Below are 20,408 nucleotides of genomic sequence, written 5' to 3' on the forward strand. Positions count from 1 at the left end.
GGTACCTCGCAGGGCGGAGACCCGAAGACAGCTGTCTTAGGAAGCCGAGACTCGAGATGTACCAAAGTCGCACTCTTGTCGTCTACCACTATTCATCTTCGACGTGGCATCGTTGCCAGCGCATTCGCCGCGTGGCCTTGCTTGCTCGCCAAGGTCTTCTGCCCAGCGATCTTTTCCTCGTCTTCAACAGCTGAATGGCGTTCGGAGAATAAAGGCAAACCAGACGTCAACCCATGGGCCGTCGACTTCGTAACTCTACCTTCGTGTAGAAATGCTGAATATTTACCGTGGCCTAGCCGCATATTGACAACGTCTGTTGTTCTTGGTCATGCAGGTCGCCGCAGCTCGAGCGCTCGACTCGAGTCAAAACACTCCAGGTCGCACAGGGAGATTCTGGAGTTCAGTTTGTTTACCGTCGTCAACGGCGAACGCTCAAGGCGGTTGTTCCGGTGGTCTGAGACCACGCATTTTGTTGCGACGACGACCTGGCCGCCTGAGATTCGTCGAAGAAACGCAACAGCATCTCGTATTCTTGCGCGGCGGACTTCGGCTGGTTTTCAACCTTTCCCGCCTTCTCTGCATGCAGAAGAAACCTTGCACAGCGGAGTTTCTCCACTTGACATGCATGAAAATGCGAGAGAAACTTCGCACGTTCGCTTCAGAAGTCCGGGTGGCTTGGGTGATGTTCAGGTACAGGACGCACTAAAGCCTTGGGCAATTTCGGGAAGCCTCCGCTTTGGCTTCGTCCTTCCCATATCGAGTTAGGTGGTTCCCATACTTTGATTATGTACTCAACGGCGACCCGTTGGCCGTTTCTGCCATCGATAGTCGAGTGTGGACCTCGCTCTTGTCTCTTGCTTTCGTCTCTTCCAATTGCTCACTGTTATATCAACCCACTGCCTTGCCAGGTCATCGTTCGTTTTTGCTTCAAGGTCATCCACATTCTTTAAACTAGCCGTCTCTACCAATCCCCCGGGAGGAATTCAATCGTGCGCTTCGGGACAGCTGCCACATTCTTTTGAACGTCAACAAACACACAGAGCAACTCCTTGCGTCAGTCAATTTCGAGACAATCTATTCTCACGCCTTCGTCTTTGTTTAGGAACCGAGTTCGTAAGTTTCACACTCCGCCCCCTTTCACCACGCAAGCACCGGCCAGGTTGTTGGGCTCGAGGCTTCTGCTCGAGGCTTCAAAACTTGTCTTCCTCCGCCAATTCTTCGGATTGAACATCCCTCCGCACATTCTTTTGATACACATCACTGACACCGCTGGCCGGCCAGACTAAACTATCATTACCTTATACTATTCATCATGATGAGAACTGGTGTTGCTGCCCTCGGCGCTCTGTCGCTGATCAACCTTGCTGCTGCTAAGCCTTCTGGTCACCACCGTCGTCACCAGGAGCTCCACGAGAAGCGTCAGGAGGTAGTCTACGAGACCGACTACTCCTACGTTACCACTCAGCTCCCCAACGTTGTCGTCTTTGTTGACGAGAACGGCGCTCCTTACTCCACCTCCACTGAGGGTCAGGCTGCCGCAACCTCCGCTGCTGCCGTTGTTGCCTCTTCTGCCCCTGTCTACACCGAGGCCGCTGCTCAGCCTGCCTACTCTGAGGCCTCTTCCTCTTCGGTTTACGTCGCCCCCACCCCCACCACTTTGGCCTCCGTCTACAAGGCTGCCATCTCCAAGGAGTCCTCCACCGAGGCCGCCTCCACTACCCAGGCCCCTATCCTCTCTGTCTCTGCCGGTATCTCTTACGGCTCTCAGACTTCCTCCTCCAAGGCCGCTGCCTCTTCCTCTGCCTCTTCTTCCAGCGGCAAGGGTCCCTCGGGATACGGCGTTGTCTACTCTCCTTACACCGATGACGGTGGCTGCAAGTCCCAGGATCAGGTCAACAGCGACTTCGCTACCATCCACGCCTTCGCCCAGAGCAATGGCGATGAGTGGGCCTTCGTCCGCACCTACGGTGTTGACTGCAACCAGGTCTCCACCGTCCTCAGCGCTTGCGAGCAGTACGACCTGAAGATCTTCGCTGGTGTCTTCAACGTTGACACCGATGAGACCCTCGCCGCTGACCTGAAGACCTTGACCGAGGCCGCTAACGGCGACTGGTCCAGATTCAACACCATCTCCATTGGTAACGAGGTTGTCAACAGCGGCAAGCTCACTGTTGCTGATGTTGGCAAGCGTGTCGCTTCTGCCAAGTCTACCCTCTCCGCCGCTGGCTACACTGGTAGCATTGTCGCTGTCGACACTCTCGTCGCCATGGTTGCCAACCCCGGACTTTGCGAGTTCTCTGACTACGTTGCCGTCAACTCCCACCCCTTCTTCGACGGTAACGTCCTTGCTGAGGACTCCGGCGAGTTCCTTGTTCAGCAGATGCAGAGCGTCTCCAACGTCTGTGGTGGTAAGGAGACCTGGATCACCGAGACTGGCTGGCCCACTCAGGGTAGCAACAACGGTGTCGCTGTTCCCAGCGTCCAGAACCAGAAGTCCGCCATCGCCTCCATCAAGAAGGCTGTCACCTCCAACGTCATCTGGTTCACTGCCTTCAACGACATGTGGAAGACCAACAGCGCTTCCACCTTCAACGCTGAGCAGTACTGGGGTATCTGCAACTAAGACTGTACAAAGCGCTTAGGAAAAATTTTGTACGAGTCATGGTTATCTTCTGTGGGCACGCATTTCTGTGGAGTTCCGATCTTAAATCTTCTTTTCTATCTTCACGAAGAGTTCATTCGTGTATTTGATTTTTCTTTTTCTTTTGATCAGCACCTTTCTCCAGATTCATGTCAAATGGTCTAGGTAGTGTGTCTGCGGGTCTCTACACTTCTTTGTACATAGCATATGACGATGTCCTATCGGAGGAAATTTACGAGTTTTCACTGTTCAAATCATGGTTCCTCTTTACTTGTGACTGTGCTGATCTTGCCATAGAAATCGACATGCGCTTGGCCATATTTCAAAAGCCGTGCCTGCTGTACTTTATACACAGTAGAAGTCGAGGTCAAGTGACGTCGATATTACAACCCCGCAGACCACCACGCTCCTTCCGTCTATCTAGCATTGCAGCTTCCGACAGTCCGGAGTTCTACTGGCACATCGAACACATCGTACTCTGGAACATTTCGACCTAGGAATTTTCGCCAACGTGTCTTTCATCAAGTTTCCGAAGAGAATTCCATCAGGTTCCAGCTCTCTACGCACTGGACAGACTGCCACCGCGTTGCAAGCTCGCCGCCAGCTTACAATGGCCTGGCGTAGTCACGGCTCGTCCAACAATGGTCTCGTCGATTGTCTTGCCGACAACGGTCTCATCAAAACAGATCGTGTAAAACAAGCCATGAAGAGTGTAGGCGGTCGACTCATATTAGCACAGTCGACTTTACTAATTCTCATCTCAGGTCGACCGAGCACATTACGCTCCAGCAGCGCCATACAGAGATAGTCCCCAATCGATAGGCCATGCAGCCACGATATCTGCACCCCACATGCACGCGAACGCCTGCGAATCTGTACTTGATTTCTTGCAACCCGGGGCCAAGGTGCTGGATGTTGGCTCGGGATCTGGATACCTTACTCACGTCTTGGCCGAACTAGTGAAGCCTGGTGGCACAGTAGTTGGAGTCGAACACATCCAACCGCTTGTGGACCTTGCTAAGAAGAACACCGATAAGAGTTCTGAAGGTCGCCAACTACTTGCCAATGGAAGTATCACCTATGTGAAGGCCGATGGTAGAAAGGGTTGGACAGGCAAAGGCGGCGAAAAAGGTTACGATGTCATCCATGTGGGTGCTGCTGCGGTCGGTTTCCATCAAGATCTCATTGACCAGCTCAAACGTCCTGGAAGGTACGTGGTTTCTCAACAATCCCCACGAGTCGCAGCTTCTCGATCGTAGCAGCTGATGCTTGCGTCGAGAGAAGGTTCGCCCGGTCAGAGACAGTATGCTGATGACCTGGATCAGGCTTTTCATGCCCGTTGGCGAGCGCGGTGAACAGTTCATCTACATTGTTGACAAGAAGGAAGACGGCTCTGTCGAGAAAAAGAAGCTCTACGGCGTATCATATGTGCCTCTGACAGACGCACCCCAAGAGTAAAGCACAAGTGCTATGCACAGCGGTCAAACATCATCAACGATCTCGATGGCTGTGGTTATGCCAGGGTCGCGAAAATCATGAATTGCTCTACGAATTATTCTAACGCTAGGTTCTCCCGCTTTCACGATTTGACCAACCTCACTCTCTCGTTCTCGTCTCCAATCAGTTGACCTTTCATCTCTTTTGCCTTGTCTCTGATCTCGTCTAGCGTCTCCATGTCGAAATCAGCATCTTCCCATCCATGCAGCGATCTGAAAGAATACGGAAGGACCGATGATTTCCACAGAACAGTCCGTCGGTTCTGTATCAATGTCATGAGTAAGACAGCACCGGCACCTGCCACTGCTGCGGCTGGTAACGTAAGCCACGCCCACTCGACATGGATGAATGCAACAGATTCCCATGCTGTTCCAATTGCTGGCGTGCTTTGGTACTGCCTCCAAACGTTCGTCATGCTAGTGGACATTCTGTCGGCCAGCTCTGTTATATTTGGGTTCACCATCAAAGCGTCACCCAGACCTGCGGTAGATGCGTTGGAGCCGGAAACATAACTGAAAGTTGAGGATTCGAGGATGGTCGTCAGGTGGCCGAACATTTCACTATCTGCATCGCCGTACACCGTGAATGTTTCGTTATGTTTGTCGCTTGGAAACCCTGTCCCATTGGCTGAGAAGGTGTAGTTGCTAGTATCCATGTTTGCTCCTGGCCCAGTTTGCGTCCGCTGAATCGAGTCATAACCCAGGATATATTTCTCCAACTTTCCTTCGTTGAAGTTTTGGCCTTGTGCTGTCGAGTTCTCATACACCCAAGCGCAGAAATACAGCGAACAAGTGGTAATTTGCGGACGCTCCCATGTGTCGTTTGTAACAATCGCACTAAAGTTGAACGCGACTGCAGGTTGGCCCTTGTTGTAAAACGCGTCCGTATCCCAAGTACTGATATCGATTGCCGTACTATATGTCCAAGCGGATGCATTGTTCGGATCGGGAATGTCCTTTGCGACACCAAGTGCTCTTCTGATGGTTGTAAGATTTCGACCTTTACCCGTATCGTAATCGCACTCCAGAGTTGTCTCATTATATTGGTCGAATTTGTTTGATTTGGTGGTGATCTTGATTTCGCAGCCTCCTGGAGTAGAACTTACGTCTTCACAGCGTGAACACAGTCCAAGTGTTACATGGCTGTCCCACGAGCATGAAGAAGCAGGGCAGTCGAATGGTGGGTCGGTCGTCTGTCCGTAGATACTCTCCATAAGCCCTAGCCGAGACTTCAACAGACGATCGGAAAGCTGTACTCCAGTACCCCAAGATGGCATTGCATTGAAGTTCTGAATGACCGGAAACGAAGCTGTTTCATTAGTAACCGGAATTTGTCTCTCAGGGAACGAAAGCAACTGTTGTCCAAAAGTCTCCATAGCCAGCACCAACACAGTGACCGAACATCCCAACGTGACAGCCACGTTCAGATAGCCCGAGGGACTAAACAGCAACTGCAAACTACCCCAAGCACCTCTACTCGCATCGTCAAACCCTTCCAAATCCCGCAACTGCCTAGGTCTCTTTTGAAAATGCGTCCACTTCAATTGACTGACACAACTCGCCGTACTGATCATCAAAGCAGCTTTACTGGAAACAATCAACACTGAAATCACAGCGTTGGGTTGGATGGCCCAGTGCCAGATGGATAGACGTTTTCCATCTATCCAGGCCATTATTACTGCGACGGCTATCAGGCAGGATAAGCTGAAAATCATGGCCCAGGTTTCTTGTTGCCAGCTCAAGTACCAGGGGTTGCGGCGGTAGAGGTTCCAGGTTTTGGAAGGTGACATGAAGAGGGTTTCTCTAGAAGTGAGTCGACGGATCGTCTCTTGGGGTTCTGGTTTTGTTTGTTGGGTGAGGGTTTCCAGTGATTGTTCTTCATCATCTGTGCTGGTAATTGTATTGCGTCTGGGAAAAGACGCCCAACTCCGTGATACTGCCATGATACGTCTAGAAAAAGAGATACAACCAGACCAGAGTGAGAGTCCAGAAGCAACACACCGGTTCAAGTGTCAAGTTGTGAAAACGACCGAAGAAAAGAAGAAGAACAGGCCTGGCAGCTTTGACCTACATATATCGGACCTACGTGCCTCACTAAACACAGAGATCTCAGCGCTTACAAGTACCTAAGCGTGAGGCTTGAGCCCTTTGCATATCGTGCGTCCAGAAAGAGGTTACTTGCATGAGTCGGGTCAAGGTAAAAAATGATCTTGACGCCCTGCTTGCCTTATTGTGGGCTGTTTCTTACTCGCAGAGAATGCATGTGAAACAGACGGGCGCTTGCAGCTTTTCTCGTCGGCGGTAGCGCTTAGTTTGTGCATTTTGTGCTTGTATACCATGTAACTAGAGACGCGAGCTTGAATGAGAGTAGTCGCGACTGATAATGAGTTGCATTTGATACTGTATAGCGAATGTACTGGTTTTCGATGTTCAATCAGAAGGTGGAAAGTGCAAGTAGTTTTCTCGGAATGGTTGCAGACTGCGTTGAGTTGCCAACAAGATCATTCCCACAGCCATTGGCAACACGATTAGCATAAGGATTGCCAACGTGATGTGGTCGTGTTGAGATCCTTCATTCCTCATGTCAATGAGCTGGACGATCATTTCACAGAGACACAGACATGTGTAGTTGCTGAAAAGCCATAAATCAAAACGAAATTCGTTCTATCTACATTCTAATGAGTTTTCGCCTTCGTTCCCGGTAGTCATGAGCTCCTCTACTCCTTTGTTTCATGCTCATATGTGTGATAAACACATTGATGTTCCCTCCCATCCCTGCTTGTCCAACTCATTGGCAGCTAAATTGCCATCTGTCAAATCCGAGTGTGGATTTATCGGAGGAAGACATGTCCTAGTTCCATGCGTTACTCGCCACAGAGGCAAGCTTGAATGCTTCGTCAGAAGACAATGTATCTCAGTAGTCCGCACTTCGAGATATCCTGCCAATTGCAACAAAAGCGCGAAAACAATCTTTTGGCTTATAGCGGGAGTTCATGTTCTGGGTGCAAGTCTCCCTTAAGTCTTGCGACCGGCAACGCTCGCCTGCGACGTCCTTTCATCGGCCTGCTATCGGCGCCGATGTTCTCAGGTGAACCCTGCGCCTTACGCCTCGTGTTCGAAATGTTGCAAATGCTAAGCGGCGTCCTTGGAGGTTCAACGCAGGCGTCGATCGCTCGATATGATCCTGAGCAGTTTCCTGACTGCTCAACAGAAGGAAATAGCCTGCTCTCAGCCAAGCAAAACGTTGTGTTTGAGCTCAGTCCAGTCTCTCCCAGAGTCCCAGCATTCCTGAAGCAAGGCCTTGACACGAACGACCTGTCCCATACCGGCATTCTCGATACTCTGCAGGCGCTGCAACACGTCGACAGCTTTACCAGGGTCTCTAGCTTCGCAGCCAGCAAGGAAGAGAGGCAAGATGATATCCGGAGTGTCAAACGCATTGTATCCTTTTAACTCGTTGAAGGCTTCCAAGATGGCATTTACCGAAAACTGCACCAACCGAGAATCCGAGGGAAGCAAGTACACACGGCGATGCAAGTAGATCAAGGCGGCATGGCTAATCGCAGCATTGACGGCGCGATACACTTCGGTAGAGGACGACGAAGACTCAGAGCAGGCACAGTCATAGCGTGTGTGCTTGATCTCCAGGGTATACAGCTCCAGATTCATTCTCAACTGCTGAGACATGGTGATGGTCTGAATCGAGGGCTGGCCATTTAAGTTGCGCTCATAATCGCAACGTTTGGCCAGTTCTGCAGTCCTCGATAACAGGACGAGTGACTTGGTGGTGAAGCCAGCCAGACACTGTATGTCAGGAATTTGCTCTGCCAGTTTAAGCTCGCGTGACCACTCGTAATAGGCGCCTTGATAAGTGTCGCTGCTTGCGCTTCCAAAAGTGTCCAGATAGGCGAACCATCTACCAAAGAATACCGTCGCATTGGTTCGTTGAAGACCTTCTTGGCTAAGACGGAGACTGTACAATCGCCGTGCCAAGCTCAGATGCTCCTGCCAGGAAATGGGCAAATCAAAGGCCAGAGGATATGACTGAGTAAGTGAGGCAAGCATTACACAAGATCCGAATACGGAATCGGAAATGGGCTCGTTTCCGGAAAGAGCTTGACGCAGCGAAGGGAACACAGGTGTAACCCACGTTGCGATGCGGTTCTTGGGTTCGGCATGTCGCAAAAGTCGAGCTCGGTGACATGCTGCGTATGCCAACAAGAGTCGCAAAAGATTATCATCTTGCATAGCGAGCTGCGGCAAAATTGTCGAGAAAGGATTTGATGGACACTGGTGAGTTACGAGAACGTTGGCCGTGTAGTTGATGAAGTAGTGGCAATAAATCAGGTTCATTGGGTTTTCCAGCAAAACGCTAGGTACCGGCATCAGAGAATTCGGTATCGTCACAGGCACTGGCGCTGAGTAGTAGAAGTCGCTCGAACATTGTTGCGGCGAATCGATCGGGATGCTGGTGTTCTGACCGAGTGCCTCTTTGTCGTTATTCTTGGGGAGGTCAAGATCAGGCAGACCCTGATCGTAACCGAGGATATCCATTCGCGACGAGGTGCGAGGGTTGAAGACTGTAGGATGGTGAGTTGGAAATGCTGTTCTACTCTTGTGTTCCCCAAGCGTTCTCATGTACTAAAAGGGAGAGATGGGTTCGTTGGGCCTAGAATGCGTTGATCCAGACACGCGCTAGACACTGACAGTTTCTTCGGATGCGGATGCGGCAAGAACACCTAGTGGAGAAATACAGCTGCACTTCTGTGCCGTCTGAATGCCATGGGTATCTTCACCGAGCAGCAGAATGCGAAAGGAAGAACCTCCTTTTCAAAGCATTCCTTGTGTCTTCTCAGATCCCGCGCGAGGGCAGAAATAACATTATGAGATGCGGCATGTGGGCATGTGGCAACAATAGACTTCCGCTGGTGTATTCCTCCATCCTATCAAGTACTGCAGCCTGCATTGGGTTTCACATCTGCATTTAAGCGGCTCTTACCGAATGGCCTTTCCTTCAGCATATTTTGGCCAAGACTCGCGGCGAAGAACCCTTTTCCTACTTGGGGTAAGCCGAACGTGCATAAAACACCGGTTGGCTGAAGCATATCAGAGCCTCGGGTATTAGGAACAAGATCGTCCCGAGACATAACCGCGACACAGATTTCTATGAACTCAATATTCATATCAGAAATCCATACGGGTTCGGCGGTGACCATGAAAATGATCAAATTCAAGATCAAGATGGTGCGTTGTGGTTTGTTTGCAGTGATGAGGCATTGACAAAGGTGCTCTCGTGGTGGTGGTGCGACTATCCCGCCAAGTTTCAGGCTGTTGTGAATATGAACAATTTCCTCGGCCTGCTTTGCAACTTGGTCTTCCCTTCCTAATTTATTCGTAAGCGGCGCAAAGAGTAGAGTCCCAGCGACAACTGCAAGCGGGAGCCAGTCCGAACAAGCAGTTGCACGCTGCCTCACCACGAGCGCACTTGCATTTAGGGATCTCTAAGGAGATCACTGCCGCCTTTGGCATGACAGGGCTAGTGGCTCTAGAACAGCCCACCGAAGGTAAAACGCCTTTGTTGTCTTTCCGTGTTTTCTGTGCACAATCCTGCTTGAATGGCAACCGCATCGCCCACCAGTGAGTGACTGTGATTTGCCTCCATCCTTCTTTCGTGTCTGAGGACCAAAAAATGACGGTCGCATGTGAGCCCGTCAAGCAGGGCGCGCATCACAATCAAGATGTCATCCTGCGACTACCACACACAAGTACACCAAAACAACGACAGCATTTACAAAACATCCTGGACAACGACTGGGAATTAACTCCACTGAAACATCTGTCTTCATGGCCTCCCGAGCTTCTCCAAATATGTCAAATCGTTCTTTTGGATTCCCAACCACGGCTGCTACTTCTTGGAGACGACCGGCGAATATTTTACAATGAAGCGTATAGCACAGCCTTTGCGAATGGAGCGGTGGATCTCGGTCATGTACTAAGGGAGACCGAAATGAATATGCCTCAGGAAATCACAAACTTTTCCTTGCAGAACGACCTCTCACCTCCCAACAACCTCCTTGTCATTGATCAATCGAGAGTCCTTGGTAGTGGAGACACTCAGGAGAACACGATCTGGCGCTGGACTGCCATGCCTCTTTCTGGCTCGATGACCGGCGTATTTATATCAGTTCAGGACGTCACTCATGAAGGAATGAAAAGGCCAATCGCTTTGGATACGGGCCACGACCTTTCAACCACAGCTGGCGCAGAGCAATGCAAACAACAAGTACAGCTTGGTGGCTCGAAGGACAACCAAGGACAACGAACTCGACATTGCGACGAGTATTCGTCCAGCAATGAGCGGAATCAGCAAATCTTGCAAGTCATAGACATGGTAGGCATCAGCTTGTTCGAATGCGATCTGAAAGGCACCCTGGTTCATGCGAACAAAACCTGGCTCAATTCAAATGACCATGGGACCAGAGAAAATGCCTACCTGGACTTGATACATACACTGGCCGATGAACCCAACTATGTGGCCTCACAATGGGAATTGGCTGCTTCAGGTACCCCAGTCTCTTTTGAGACGCGATATAAGTCCGACGACAGCACAGGTAAAGATGTCATCGGTACTCTGGCCTCAGTAGCTTTGCTTCCTGTGTTTGACCCAAACGGAGCTGCAAGAAGCATTCTAGGATGCACGACCAATACCGCTGCTCAAAGATTGGCCACGTCTGAAAGGTCTCGTGAGACTGTTGATGCATTGGCGCGGGAGAGATTTGGCAACAAACGACTTTTTGACTTTGCTGAGGAGTCCCCTGTGGGAATCGTACGTGTTGCTTCTATGTTGCTTCTGTGTGCCGAAACTGACTCCAACCCTTAGTACCTGATAGAGTTCCAACAAGGCAGAGTGACATATGTAAACCCGGCTTGGTTTGAGCAGACTGGTCATCCTGTGGTGCCCTTCGATCAGATCGATTGGCCTCAAGTCATCCATGACGAAGACAAGAAGGTTGCCGAAACATTTTGGAAAGGCGTTGTTACTGCCAGGACCAAATCTACGGTCCAGGTCAGAATGAAGCGAGAATGGTACAATGAGAATGGCGAATCCATGGGTCCAGTCTGGATCCTCACAAATGCTATTCCTGAATTTGACGAGGACGGATCGATTTCAGGCGTCATTGGTACTATGGAAGACATCAGCGCCATCAAGTTCGCTGAGACAGTGCAAAAGACCAGGATGGAGGAAGCACTTGAGGCCCGAAGACAGCAGGAGCAGTGAGTTGTCCTTTTGATACTTGCAAAGTGTTTCGCTAACCCTAACAGCTTCATCGACATGACATCACACGAAATTCGCAATCCTTTAGGCGCGGTCATGCATTGCGCAGATGCTCTTCTCGAAAACCTTGCAGAGACAAAAGCCATTCTCGCAAATCATATGGTACCAGATCACAAGGCAGAGCAACGCATAAAAGAACTTGTCCAGCAAAGCATCGAGTCTGTAAGCACGATAATATCTTGTTCTGCACATCAACTCAGGATCGCGGATGACGTCCTCGTGCTATCAAAGCTGGACTCTAAACTGTTACAACTGGCGCCTACTCCTACACACGCAATGTCGTTGCTAGCCAATGTGGATAGGTCGTTTGAGGCAGAAGCCGCAAATAACTTGGTCCAACTAGAAACGCAGGTCGACCCCTCACTTCAAGGGTTGGATGTTGAATGGGTCACGATCGATCCTGGTCGCGTACAACAAATCCTAGTCAACGTCGTTTCGAACGCCTTGAAGTTCTCAAAAAAGAGATCTGTACGCAAAGTCACTGTTCGTATGGGAGCGTCAAGCACACCACCCACACAGGAGCTACTTGGAGTCGAATTTACCGTTAGTCACATACCACACGACTACAGTCAAGAGAGTTTGGAGGATGATCCAGCTTCCGTCGCGAAGATTGTGCATCTACATTTCACCGTCACAGATACGGGCACAGGCCTAACGAAAGAAGAAAAGAGTAAACTCTTCACCAGATTCTCGCAAGCATCAGCAAGGACCTATAATGAGTATGGTGGTTCTGGCCTGGGTCTATGCATATCACAGCAGCTTTGCGAAATGCAAGGTGGAAGAATCGGTCTGGCATCTGAAACAGACGTCGGCTCAACGTTCGCCTTTTTCGTCAAGGCTTACCGCACCAACCCTCCTCCTCCCCCCAAATCGATACTCCTCAGGCAGAACTCGGCTTCTTTGTCCGCCGATCAAACTCCGAAAACCAGAATCAGCATTCTAGTCGTCGAGGACAATGCGGTAAACCAACGCCTGCTACAAATGCAACTCGTCAAACGTGGCTACCAAGTCGTGGTAGCAGACAATGGCCAAGAAGCTCTCGACTTCCTACAAACAACCCGTCACTGGAGCGCACTACGCAGTTCTTCTGACAGGATAATCGACCTCATCCTTATGGACGTCGAAATGCCCGTTCTAGACGGCCTTTCCGCAACAAGGAAGATTCGCGAATACGAGCAGCAAGGCTTGATATGCGATCATATCCCCATCATTGCTGTTTCTGCCAATGCGAGGGCCGAGCAAACGGCGCAGGCCATTGCATCTGGCATGGATGACACGATAACCAAACCTTTCCGCATGGTGGACCTGATCAAGAAGTTGGATGTGTTTACCGCATTGGTGGCACCTTGATTCAGAAGATCCTGGTTTGCAGAGCTATATTTCGATTTCTTTGACTGCGTTTAGCGATGGGTGGATGCTCTGATTAGAGTAATTGTAGCAACATCTTGTACATATATACCCATAACGAAACCTCAAATTTTGCACAAACGCCAGGAAAGAATCACATGTGCGGCTGCAGGAGGTTGATTGCGAGCTTCAAGAGAGCTGTCGGTTGTTGCTGATATGGAGCGAGGGAGGCAGTCGTGATGCAGGATAGCGAGTTTATCATCACCTAGGAAACCCTCTCCATCTTGACCCAAGGCAAAAAACAACAATCGCACAAAGCGCAACGAAAAGATCATACGAGTACAAGGAAACAGCAATCATCACAAGGCCTAGAGACAAACAAAGCAGTGGCCTCCATCTCCATGGTTCGAAAATAAAAGCCATCACCGACCATCAACCCTTACCATACCCTTCCTCGACACAAACACTATCAAGTCTTTCCTCGCTCGCTGGCAAAAGAGAAACATCGAAGAGATGCAAAAAGCAAAACGTACAGCAGCAGGGATTCCCACGTGGTCACCCACCGTAGTACTAATCTGCCGTTCAACTGCTTATGTATGGCAGAGCGGACGGGATGCCCAGTTTTCAGCTGACTGTGGCCGTACGTGCAAAATGTATCGTCTAGTTAGTTTATAAAGACCAGTCTTCCAGTGTGTCAGAGAGCTGGAGCTGGAGCTGGCAAGGAGTGGAGGGTCTGTGATGCTTATCAAAACTCGAGTCAGGGCAGATCGTGAACATGGGTGGATGTGTGATTATTCCTTATCAGTGAAATAGCTTGGCTGGTGGATGTGGTGGAGATGATAAGGATGCACAGGATATTAATAGATGTTGATCAAGATAAGGAAAGCAAGTTTGTAGAGTTGATTGGCTTTTATGATTTAGTCAGAATTGAATAATGTGAATTACAAAGAATTTCTGATGCTGATGCTGATGAATAGTTATAAGGGGGGTTCTTGACGCGGTCCATCTTTGTACATAGTCAAGACCTCTGCTGCAGCTGTCCAACCAGGTGGATGCGCCAATTATGTGTCTACAATCCCTGGTTTTTGAAGCCTTTGTCCCTGGCTTAAAAGACAGCGCTGAAAGCATTCTTGAAGTGACCCATCACACCCTTCTTTTGCTTGATCGAAACATCGCCAGTCATGACAGGATCGATCTGCCTCATGCCGGTGTAGATATCGATGTCTTTTGTGCTGATCCATAGAGGGCGGTCGGCAGGGCGTTTGAAGAAGCTGTAGACCTTCCAAACCAAGTATAGGAAGACGAGGAGAGGACCGGCGAGGTAGAGCTGGAACCAGGTGCTGGTGTCCAAGTTGGGGCCGCCGATGGGATAGAGGGCAACGTAGAACTGTGCGAGAAGGGCGATTACGGTGATGAACATGACGAAATAAGAACCGTAGACACCGGCGCTTGCTCTGTAAGGGAGCTCGTCAAGAGAGTGACCGTGGTATTTCCTGTTTGTGGGTTAGTAGTTTTTCTTGAGAACATCCCCTTGTTTTCTCTTTCTTCTTCTTGCTTACCAGGCAGCTCGGAAACGGACGTGGGCAAGGCCAATACCACCGTAGATGAACAAAATCGAGAGACCGGACAAGGCCAGAAGCCAGTTGAAGATATCTCCGCCGTTGGGCGCCAAGTTGATAAATGCGAGGCAACCAAAGAGGAGCTGGAGGGCGATGACGGCCAAAGGACGACCCTTCTTGTCAATGTAAGCCAGGAACTTGGGTGCCATGCCTAGTGTTCAATGTTAGTTTCTGAGCATGCTCGCTGTGATACCGTGTAATTACTGACCGTTTGCAGCCAAAGCCTGGATGGTTCTAGTTGAGCCGAAAGTACAAGAATTTGCGACACTCATGACGGCAATGAGGATAACGGCATTAAAAATCGATGGTAGGACTTTGATTCCCTTTCGGATTAGTTAGCTTCTGATCGAGTTCTAATAATTGAGAAAGACATACCGCCAATTTGATAGCGATGACAAAAGGTGAGTGACGAGATGTAGAACCTCCATCACTGTATAGTGGGCTGTCTGACGGCACGATCAAACCAATGAGCAAAAGGTTGACTCCGTAGAAGATCAGAATACGGTAGATGACCTGCTTCGAGGCCTTGGGGATTTCCTTCTTTGGGTCGACGGTTTCAGCTGCGGCCAAACCGGTCAACTCAGTGCCAGTGTAGGCAAATGCGGCGGTGACGAAAACACTGCAGAATCCGTGGAAGCCATTGAGGAAGGCGGCACCGTCAGGGGCATGCCTGTTTCAAGGAATCAGTCTCTGGTCAAATGAAATGTCCCAACAGCACGAACCAGTATCTTCCACCGATATAGCCTCTTCTGTCAGTTGGAACACCACCAACATCGATGACGACACCAAGAATCATGAAGCCAATGCAAGCAAGGATCTTCATCAAACTGAGAACATATTCGACCTGTTTATCGATCAGCTCCTGGATCCAGAAGCCATCATTTTCGAACTCACTTCGCCGTATCCTCGTACTCCGAAGAACTGGATAACAACGAGAGCGACCAGCAATGGAACGATCCAAGCACTGCTGTTAATGTGCTGTGAGCCTTCCCAGAAGTGGATAATGTTGACAGCAGCAGAGATTTCGTAGGGAAGGACAGTCAACCAACTGATGGCGTATTCCCAGGCGCAGGCAAAACCAAAAGATGGGTCGACGAAGCGACAGATGTACATTGCGAAAGCACCGTTGATTGGGTACATGACGGACATTTCTGCAAGAGCCTGCATCATGAAATAGCTGCGTGTTGACGTCAGACAAGAACAAAACCATCAACGGCAGAGACCCTACACTTGAATTCCAACGAGCATGAAGCCAATGAGCACAGAGGCAGGACCACCAGTTTGGAAAGCACCACCAGAGCCGATGAAGAGACCAGCACCAATTGCGCCACCACTAGAACTTTGGTCAGGACAGCGACAAACTCGAGATTAGTCGGTTTACTCACATAGCGATCATCTGCATGTGTCTACCCTTGAGATCTCTGTGCAGCGCATTCTGCTCGCCAACAACAATGTCGCGGTCATCCGAGTCGTGGACATTGTGGCCGATTGCCCCAGCCTGGGCGTGCTTGTCGTCGAAAGTCTTGGATTCGCTACTCATCTTTGCGACACAAGATCAAAGAGAAAACGTGGATAGAAACCGGCAGCGGCGGCCACCCATGTTTTGAGGCATTTCGGGGAGCGCTGCGGGAAATGCGCTGCGGAATGCAACCATCCGTCAACCACAATGTTCCATTGATAAGCTCGTCTTGTCCAATGAAGCGTGCGCCAAGTATGGCTTGCCGACGTACTTATCTCCAACAAGCCTCGGTGCAAGAAGAGGCGCGTTTAGGGGTGCCAAATGACCAGACAACAATCCTGCGGATCCTGCGAATCCCACGTACTGTACTACAAAGGATTCGGGCAGCCGTTGGTTATCTTTAGGCTTTCACGATTATCTTCATGTCCTTCCTAATCAGGATTAGCTGCCCGCTCCCCGCATTCGTACCCGTTCTGAACTGGGGGGTATGTATGTATCATCAAGAAGCCATCAGGGCCAAGACACTTCATCAATACGGCCTTGGTCTATTGGAAGAGGAACGTCTCGACTCCACGACCATTCCAGATCTGCAGCCTTCGCGACCTCATATCCTCTTGTGTATCTCTTGTTCGGTAATCAGGCCGGTCCTGGAATGCGCAGCCGACCGCAGCAAATTTAAGAACAAGTATCACAGGGGGACGGTCTTCGGAGCCAAGCTCGATATCACCTGTTTGGAGTGCAGGCATACGTGGTATCGCGGCAGCCACACTTCTGATTAGTGCACTAAACGAGTCCGGGTCCGGTTGCGTCCGCCAAGGGTAATATGATCTTGAACTGCTGGCTGTTGCATCGTGGTCTGAGTTGTCCTCGAGATCAGTCAAACCACCTCCCGAATCAGATGTCTCAGGCTCACTATCACTGCTCAAGTGCGGTGTGCCCAAGCCTGCCTCTAAGACGTCAGGATATCCTGTGTAATACCACTCGCCGTTGGGAAGGATTATGCCGCCTGTTATGGAGAATCGTCGAAGAGTAGGCCATCTGGATGCTGTTGTCTCGCCAGAGCTCGAGTTCAGTTGAGCCGATACAAGAGCATTGTTGAGATACAGCTTGTTCAGACAGGAACGTTGGTAGACCCTTCGGATAGCAATTCAGCGTGTCGAAACAGTTCTGTTCGAGGCTGCTGCAGCTGTAAAAATGGTTGTGAGCATCGGTCGTGCCATAGTATCCAATAAGTGAAAATCTCAGACGAGGTAGGTTCAGTGATGCTAGATTATTAGCTAGAGCAATTCTCTGATCTTTACGCACAGTCTCATGTTTGTTGATTTGGGTCCAGATATTCCAAGTCGATTATTTGCAGATGTAAAATGGCAGTAGTAAAACTGGCACATAGCTGTAGATGGGGCACTACCGAGACGAGCTTCTAGAGCGAGGAAGTCAATGCGATAGACGACCTGAAGCTCTTCATTCAGATCGAAGCGAGAATTGGCGCTAGATTTCAGGACGTCAAAGTGGAACTCAGCAGGGCCCTCGCCGGATTCTATGTCGCAGCAGGCATCGAGACGCAGCTCCAAGCTACCGAGGGATTCCCCTGATGCCTTGAAGCTTCGAGTTCCCAAGTCCTTAATAGGCCAAGCAAGCCCCTGATGGCTTCATTGAAGACGTCTTTGTTCGTGGCATGGTTGCGAAGCGAGTGTGGATATGTCGGCAACAAGACGGAGTAGTTGATACGCCGCAAAAGAGCACGTCAATGGTTGTCAAAACAGACCTAGGCGAATATAGGGAGATGTGTGCTCTTGATTCTTACAGAGCTGAAGCCGTATCTCTCAAAGACATGCTGCCAATGCTGTGATAGCAGAGTATACGGGAGGCTGGCAGCTTGGGAGCGGTTATGGAGTTGGAGATAGACAGTAGTTTTGTTCCAAGGCTGTCCATAACCAGAAGGCTTTTTGCTTCTTGAAGATTGGCGACTAGCGCGCCGACAAGAGTGGTACGGCAGATGTTGATTTTGGACATGTGATTACAGGAAACGGCAGAGTTGAAACTTGGAAGACGGAAGCCGGAAAGCCGAAGATTCGCCGCTCCGCATTTTGGTCGTCATCGGTTCTTGCTTCTGCGAGGGCAACTTTATCGCGTCACGACCAGGAAGAAGGCGAGATCGAGTTGCCGTTCAGTCGTCCAAGTTTTTAGTCTATTGTTTCAATGCTACCAGCACTCACCTTCACCGAGCCATCGCATACAGCTCACCACCATGGCTTCCACAACGCTACTTGACCTGCCGGACGAGTTGATCCACAACATCTTCCTTCACCTCAGCGCCTCCGCCGCCGCCAACTTCGGCCAAGGCTCGAAACGCCTGTACAAGATCTCGAATACCGCCTCACTTTGGCGACGCTGGTGTCGTGAGGAATGGAGGTATTGGGAAGAGCGGGAAGACAGACCAATCCCGGACTACAACCTTCACTCAACAACCCAGTGGAAGCAGGCCTACGCCGACAAGGTCATTCAGGATAAACGCTTCTTGACCATCTTCAACGACCTTCTAAGCACCCAACAAAACCGCATGGCGCGCATGCACGACATTGTAGAGGACTTTTCCTACGATGCCAAAGACATGCTGGTGCGCCAACTTCACGCTCCCCATGACGCTGATGACGTTCTTGCCCGCCGATATTGGAGTGGTGTTATTCTCGAGTTGCTGCACCGTTACAAGGCGGTACAAACATGGAATAAGATGCAGTATCAGGACTATCCGCCTCTTGAAGAGGCCTTGGGCGCCTTTGATCTTTTCATTCAGGGTAGCAGCAGCGATTTCGAACTCGAAGTCTTGAGGGAGGAGCTTGACGATCTCGCTCATGCTGTCGAATCTTCAGACCCGGACTGGCGTGACAAAGACTATATCGCTAAAGCCGTTGCCATCTCAAAGTACTTGAGAGAGCACAATCTTGTGGGCTGTTCCCCAGAGACCTTCAGTCATATGAGATATCGCTTCATCTGCCACGTATTGAAACACCCTACCGACAAATCTTCTATCCCTATGCAGTCGGTCGCCATTTTTTGCTGCGTCGCTGAACGACTTGGTGTCAAAGCTTGGCCATGCAACTTCCCTGGCAAAATTCATGCCGTTATTGAGAGCTCATACGGTCTTTCGATCAAAGACACACGCGCAAATCATACCATTCCCGATGGTGTTGTTTGGATGAACCCATTTGAAAATGATGAGATTCTTACGGAGCAGACGATGCGTGACATGCTCGACCAGATGCCTCACTACAACACGCCAGAAAGCCAATATTCTTGCTTGACTCGAGCTCACACCCGAGCTTTGGTCTTGAGAAATGGTGTTAACATCATCGGATCTATGCAATTCCATCGTCCTTCACCAGGATGGGAAACCCCCAATATTGCATTCTGCGCGCTGTGGGGTCTGATAACCATGAGCCAGGTCGACGCCCCTAAGAGTCGTGAACTAGCTGTGCGCCATCAACATTGGCTCAACCAGATAGTAAATTGGTTCGAAGGCTACGTTCAAGATGGGCTGTGGCTTGATGACGCTCTGCTATTCGAAAAATTTGTCTTGCCTATGTTAGACGGAGCGGAAGCAAAGGCTAGACTGGCATCTGTCTTGCAGCAGATTCGAGTTGCAGATGCCAATGCGAATCCTGTTACTCCTCGAGACGAGCGCACATCCTTAGTCAAACACAAAGTGGGACAAATCTTCCGACACGTACGCTATGGCTATGTGGGTGCGGTCATTGGTTGGGATCCGAGCTGCCAGGCCGGCGAATTCTGGATCCAGAGTATGCGCGTTGAAGACCTTCCCCATGGTCGCGAACAAAGCTTCTACCATATCATGTGAGTTTCTGCCAGTACTTATGTCATCACAGCCATGCTAACATGTTCACAGATGCGAAGATGAGTCTCTACGCTATGTAGCAGAAGAAAACATCGTGGTACTCCAAGAAGACCCATCTGAGAATTTGCTAAAACTTGCTGGTCGCTACTTCAAGCGCTGGGACCAGGAGAACAAAGTCTTTATTAGCAATATCAAGGATGAATACCCTGACGATTGAAACAACAGCACACAAACAGAAGAAAATAACACAGGCCACGAATTTACGATCACAATGATTCCAGATCAGACCTTACTTAACGATTGATCTTGGTTGTCTTCGAGTCAATGCGAACCTTTCATGATCTACTTGACCCCATGACTCCAGCCGCAAGACTGTTCTCGTAATCAAGTTCTATGGGCCATGGCATCTGTACGCGGCGGAAAGATAGGGCATCGAGGCGATGCGAGGCGACCTGGCAGCCGGGAGTAAAATACGATATGACACTTGGTCCGCCGCCTAGATGAATGATGGGAGGACAGTGAGTGATGGATCACAGCTTCTAATTGGTGAGGTTGGGAACTATGATCTGAATTTCTCGATACCTGTCTACGCACGCAGAGTGTCCCATTACGCACACGTTACAATGCTGCGGTTTGTGTCTCCACAGTGCCGCTTCT

At 50.1% G+C, this 20,408-nt stretch overlaps 7 protein-coding genes across 7 annotated transcripts; 4 read left to right on the top strand and 3 right to left on the bottom strand.

Moving 5' to 3' along the window:
• Positions 1-870: 870 nt before the first annotated feature.
• On the top strand, positions 871-2,895 carry M438DRAFT_348424 (glycoside hydrolase). Its single transcript, XM_029906145.1, has 2 exons — positions 871-1,113; positions 1,282-2,895. Exon 2 carries the CDS (start codon positions 1,316-1,318, stop codon positions 2,621-2,623), a length of 1,308 nt encoding a protein of 435 aa, XP_029757250.1. The 5' UTR covers positions 871-1,113; positions 1,282-1,315; the 3' UTR covers positions 2,624-2,895.
• A 190-nt stretch (positions 2,896-3,085) lies between these two features.
• On the top strand, positions 3,086-4,316 carry M438DRAFT_408341 (protein-L-isoaspartate O-methyltransferas-like protein). Its single transcript, XM_029909948.1, has 3 exons — positions 3,086-3,353; positions 3,406-3,851; positions 3,967-4,316. Exons 1-3 carry the CDS (start codon positions 3,252-3,254, stop codon positions 4,097-4,099), a joined length of 681 nt encoding a protein of 226 aa, XP_029757251.1. The 5' UTR covers positions 3,086-3,251; the 3' UTR covers positions 4,100-4,316.
• A 1,281-nt stretch (positions 4,317-5,597) lies between these two features.
• On the bottom strand, positions 5,598-5,927 carry M438DRAFT_280569 (uncharacterized protein; the record flags this gene model as incomplete). Its single annotated transcript, XM_029901172.1, has 1 exon — positions 5,598-5,927. A coding segment is annotated over one exon (330 nt), but the record flags the coding sequence as incomplete, so codon positions are not given.
• A 1,438-nt stretch (positions 5,928-7,365) lies between these two features.
• On the bottom strand, positions 7,366-8,691 carry M438DRAFT_280496 (uncharacterized protein; the record flags this gene model as incomplete). Its single annotated transcript, XM_029901164.1, has 1 exon — positions 7,366-8,691. One exon carries the CDS (start codon positions 8,689-8,691, stop codon positions 7,366-7,368), a length of 1,326 nt encoding a protein of 441 aa, XP_029757253.1.
• Positions 8,692-9,756: 1,065 nt separating this feature from the next.
• Positions 9,757-13,287, top strand: M438DRAFT_303344 (uncharacterized protein). The gene is made up of 3 exons (XM_029902157.1): positions 9,757-10,963; positions 11,018-11,412; positions 11,461-13,287. The coding sequence occupies exons 1-3, from the start codon at positions 9,827-9,829 to the stop codon at positions 12,821-12,823; spliced, it is 2,895 nt and encodes a 964-aa protein (XP_029757254.1). The 5' UTR covers positions 9,757-9,826; the 3' UTR covers positions 12,824-13,287.
• A 438-nt stretch (positions 13,288-13,725) lies between these two features.
• M438DRAFT_325285 (AAT family amino acid transporter) lies at positions 13,726-16,096 on the bottom strand. The gene is made up of 8 exons (XM_029903086.1): positions 15,825-16,096; positions 15,668-15,772; positions 15,334-15,616; positions 15,162-15,283; positions 14,815-15,109; positions 14,648-14,762; positions 14,380-14,590; positions 13,726-14,313 (listed from the first exon to the last, which is right to left on the bottom strand). Exons 1-8 carry the CDS (start codon positions 15,977-15,979, stop codon positions 13,926-13,928), a joined length of 1,674 nt encoding a protein of 557 aa, XP_029757255.1. The 5' UTR covers positions 15,980-16,096; the 3' UTR covers positions 13,726-13,925.
• A 2,050-nt stretch (positions 16,097-18,146) lies between these two features.
• On the top strand, positions 18,147-19,968 carry M438DRAFT_338443 (YccV-like-domain-containing protein; the record flags this gene model as incomplete). Its single annotated transcript, XM_029904122.1, has 2 exons — positions 18,147-19,750; positions 19,803-19,968. 2 exons carry the CDS (start codon positions 18,147-18,149, stop codon positions 19,966-19,968), a joined length of 1,770 nt encoding a protein of 589 aa, XP_029757256.1.
• Positions 19,969-20,408: the final 440 nt, after the last annotated feature.

Source organism: Aureobasidium pullulans, assembly GCF_000721785.1.
Source record: "Aureobasidium pullulans EXF-150 unplaced genomic scaffold scaffold_21, whole genome shotgun sequence".
Lineage (NCBI taxonomy): Eukaryota > Fungi > Ascomycota > Dothideomycetes > Dothideales > Saccotheciaceae > Aureobasidium > Aureobasidium pullulans.

Coding starts and splice junctions, on each gene's coding strand:
- M438DRAFT_348424 (XM_029906145.1), top strand. CDS start 1,316: ATGAGAACTGGTGTTGCTGCCCTCGGCGCTCTGTCGCTGATCAACCTT.
- M438DRAFT_408341 (XM_029909948.1), top strand. CDS start 3,252: ATGGCCTGGCGTAGTCACGGCTCGTCCAACAATGGTCTCGTCGATTGT. Junction 3,354..3,405: donor TAAAACAAGCCATGAAGAGT/GTAGGCGGTCGA, acceptor TTCTCATCTCAG/GTCGACCGAGCACATTACGC. Junction 3,852..3,966: donor CAGCTCAAACGTCCTGGAAG/GTACGTGGTTTC, acceptor GACCTGGATCAG/GCTTTTCATGCCCGTTGGCG.
- M438DRAFT_325285 (XM_029903086.1), bottom strand. CDS start 15,979: ATGAGTAGCGAATCCAAGACTTTCGACGACAAGCACGCCCAGGCTGGG. Junction 15,773..15,824: donor CACATGCAGATGATCGCTAT/GTGAGTAAACCG, acceptor CCAAAGTTCTAG/TGGTGGCGCAATTGGTGCTG. Junction 15,284..15,333: donor GAGTACGAGGATACGGCGAA/GTGAGTTCGAAA, acceptor ATCGATAAACAG/GTCGAATATGTTCTCAGTTT.
- M438DRAFT_303344 (XM_029902157.1), top strand. CDS start 9,827: ATGACGGTCGCATGTGAGCCCGTCAAGCAGGGCGCGCATCACAATCAA. Junction 10,964..11,017: donor AGGAGTCCCCTGTGGGAATC/GTACGTGTTGCT, acceptor TCCAACCCTTAG/TACCTGATAGAGTTCCAACA. Junction 11,413..11,460: donor GCCCGAAGACAGCAGGAGCA/GTGAGTTGTCCT, acceptor TAACCCTAACAG/CTTCATCGACATGACATCAC.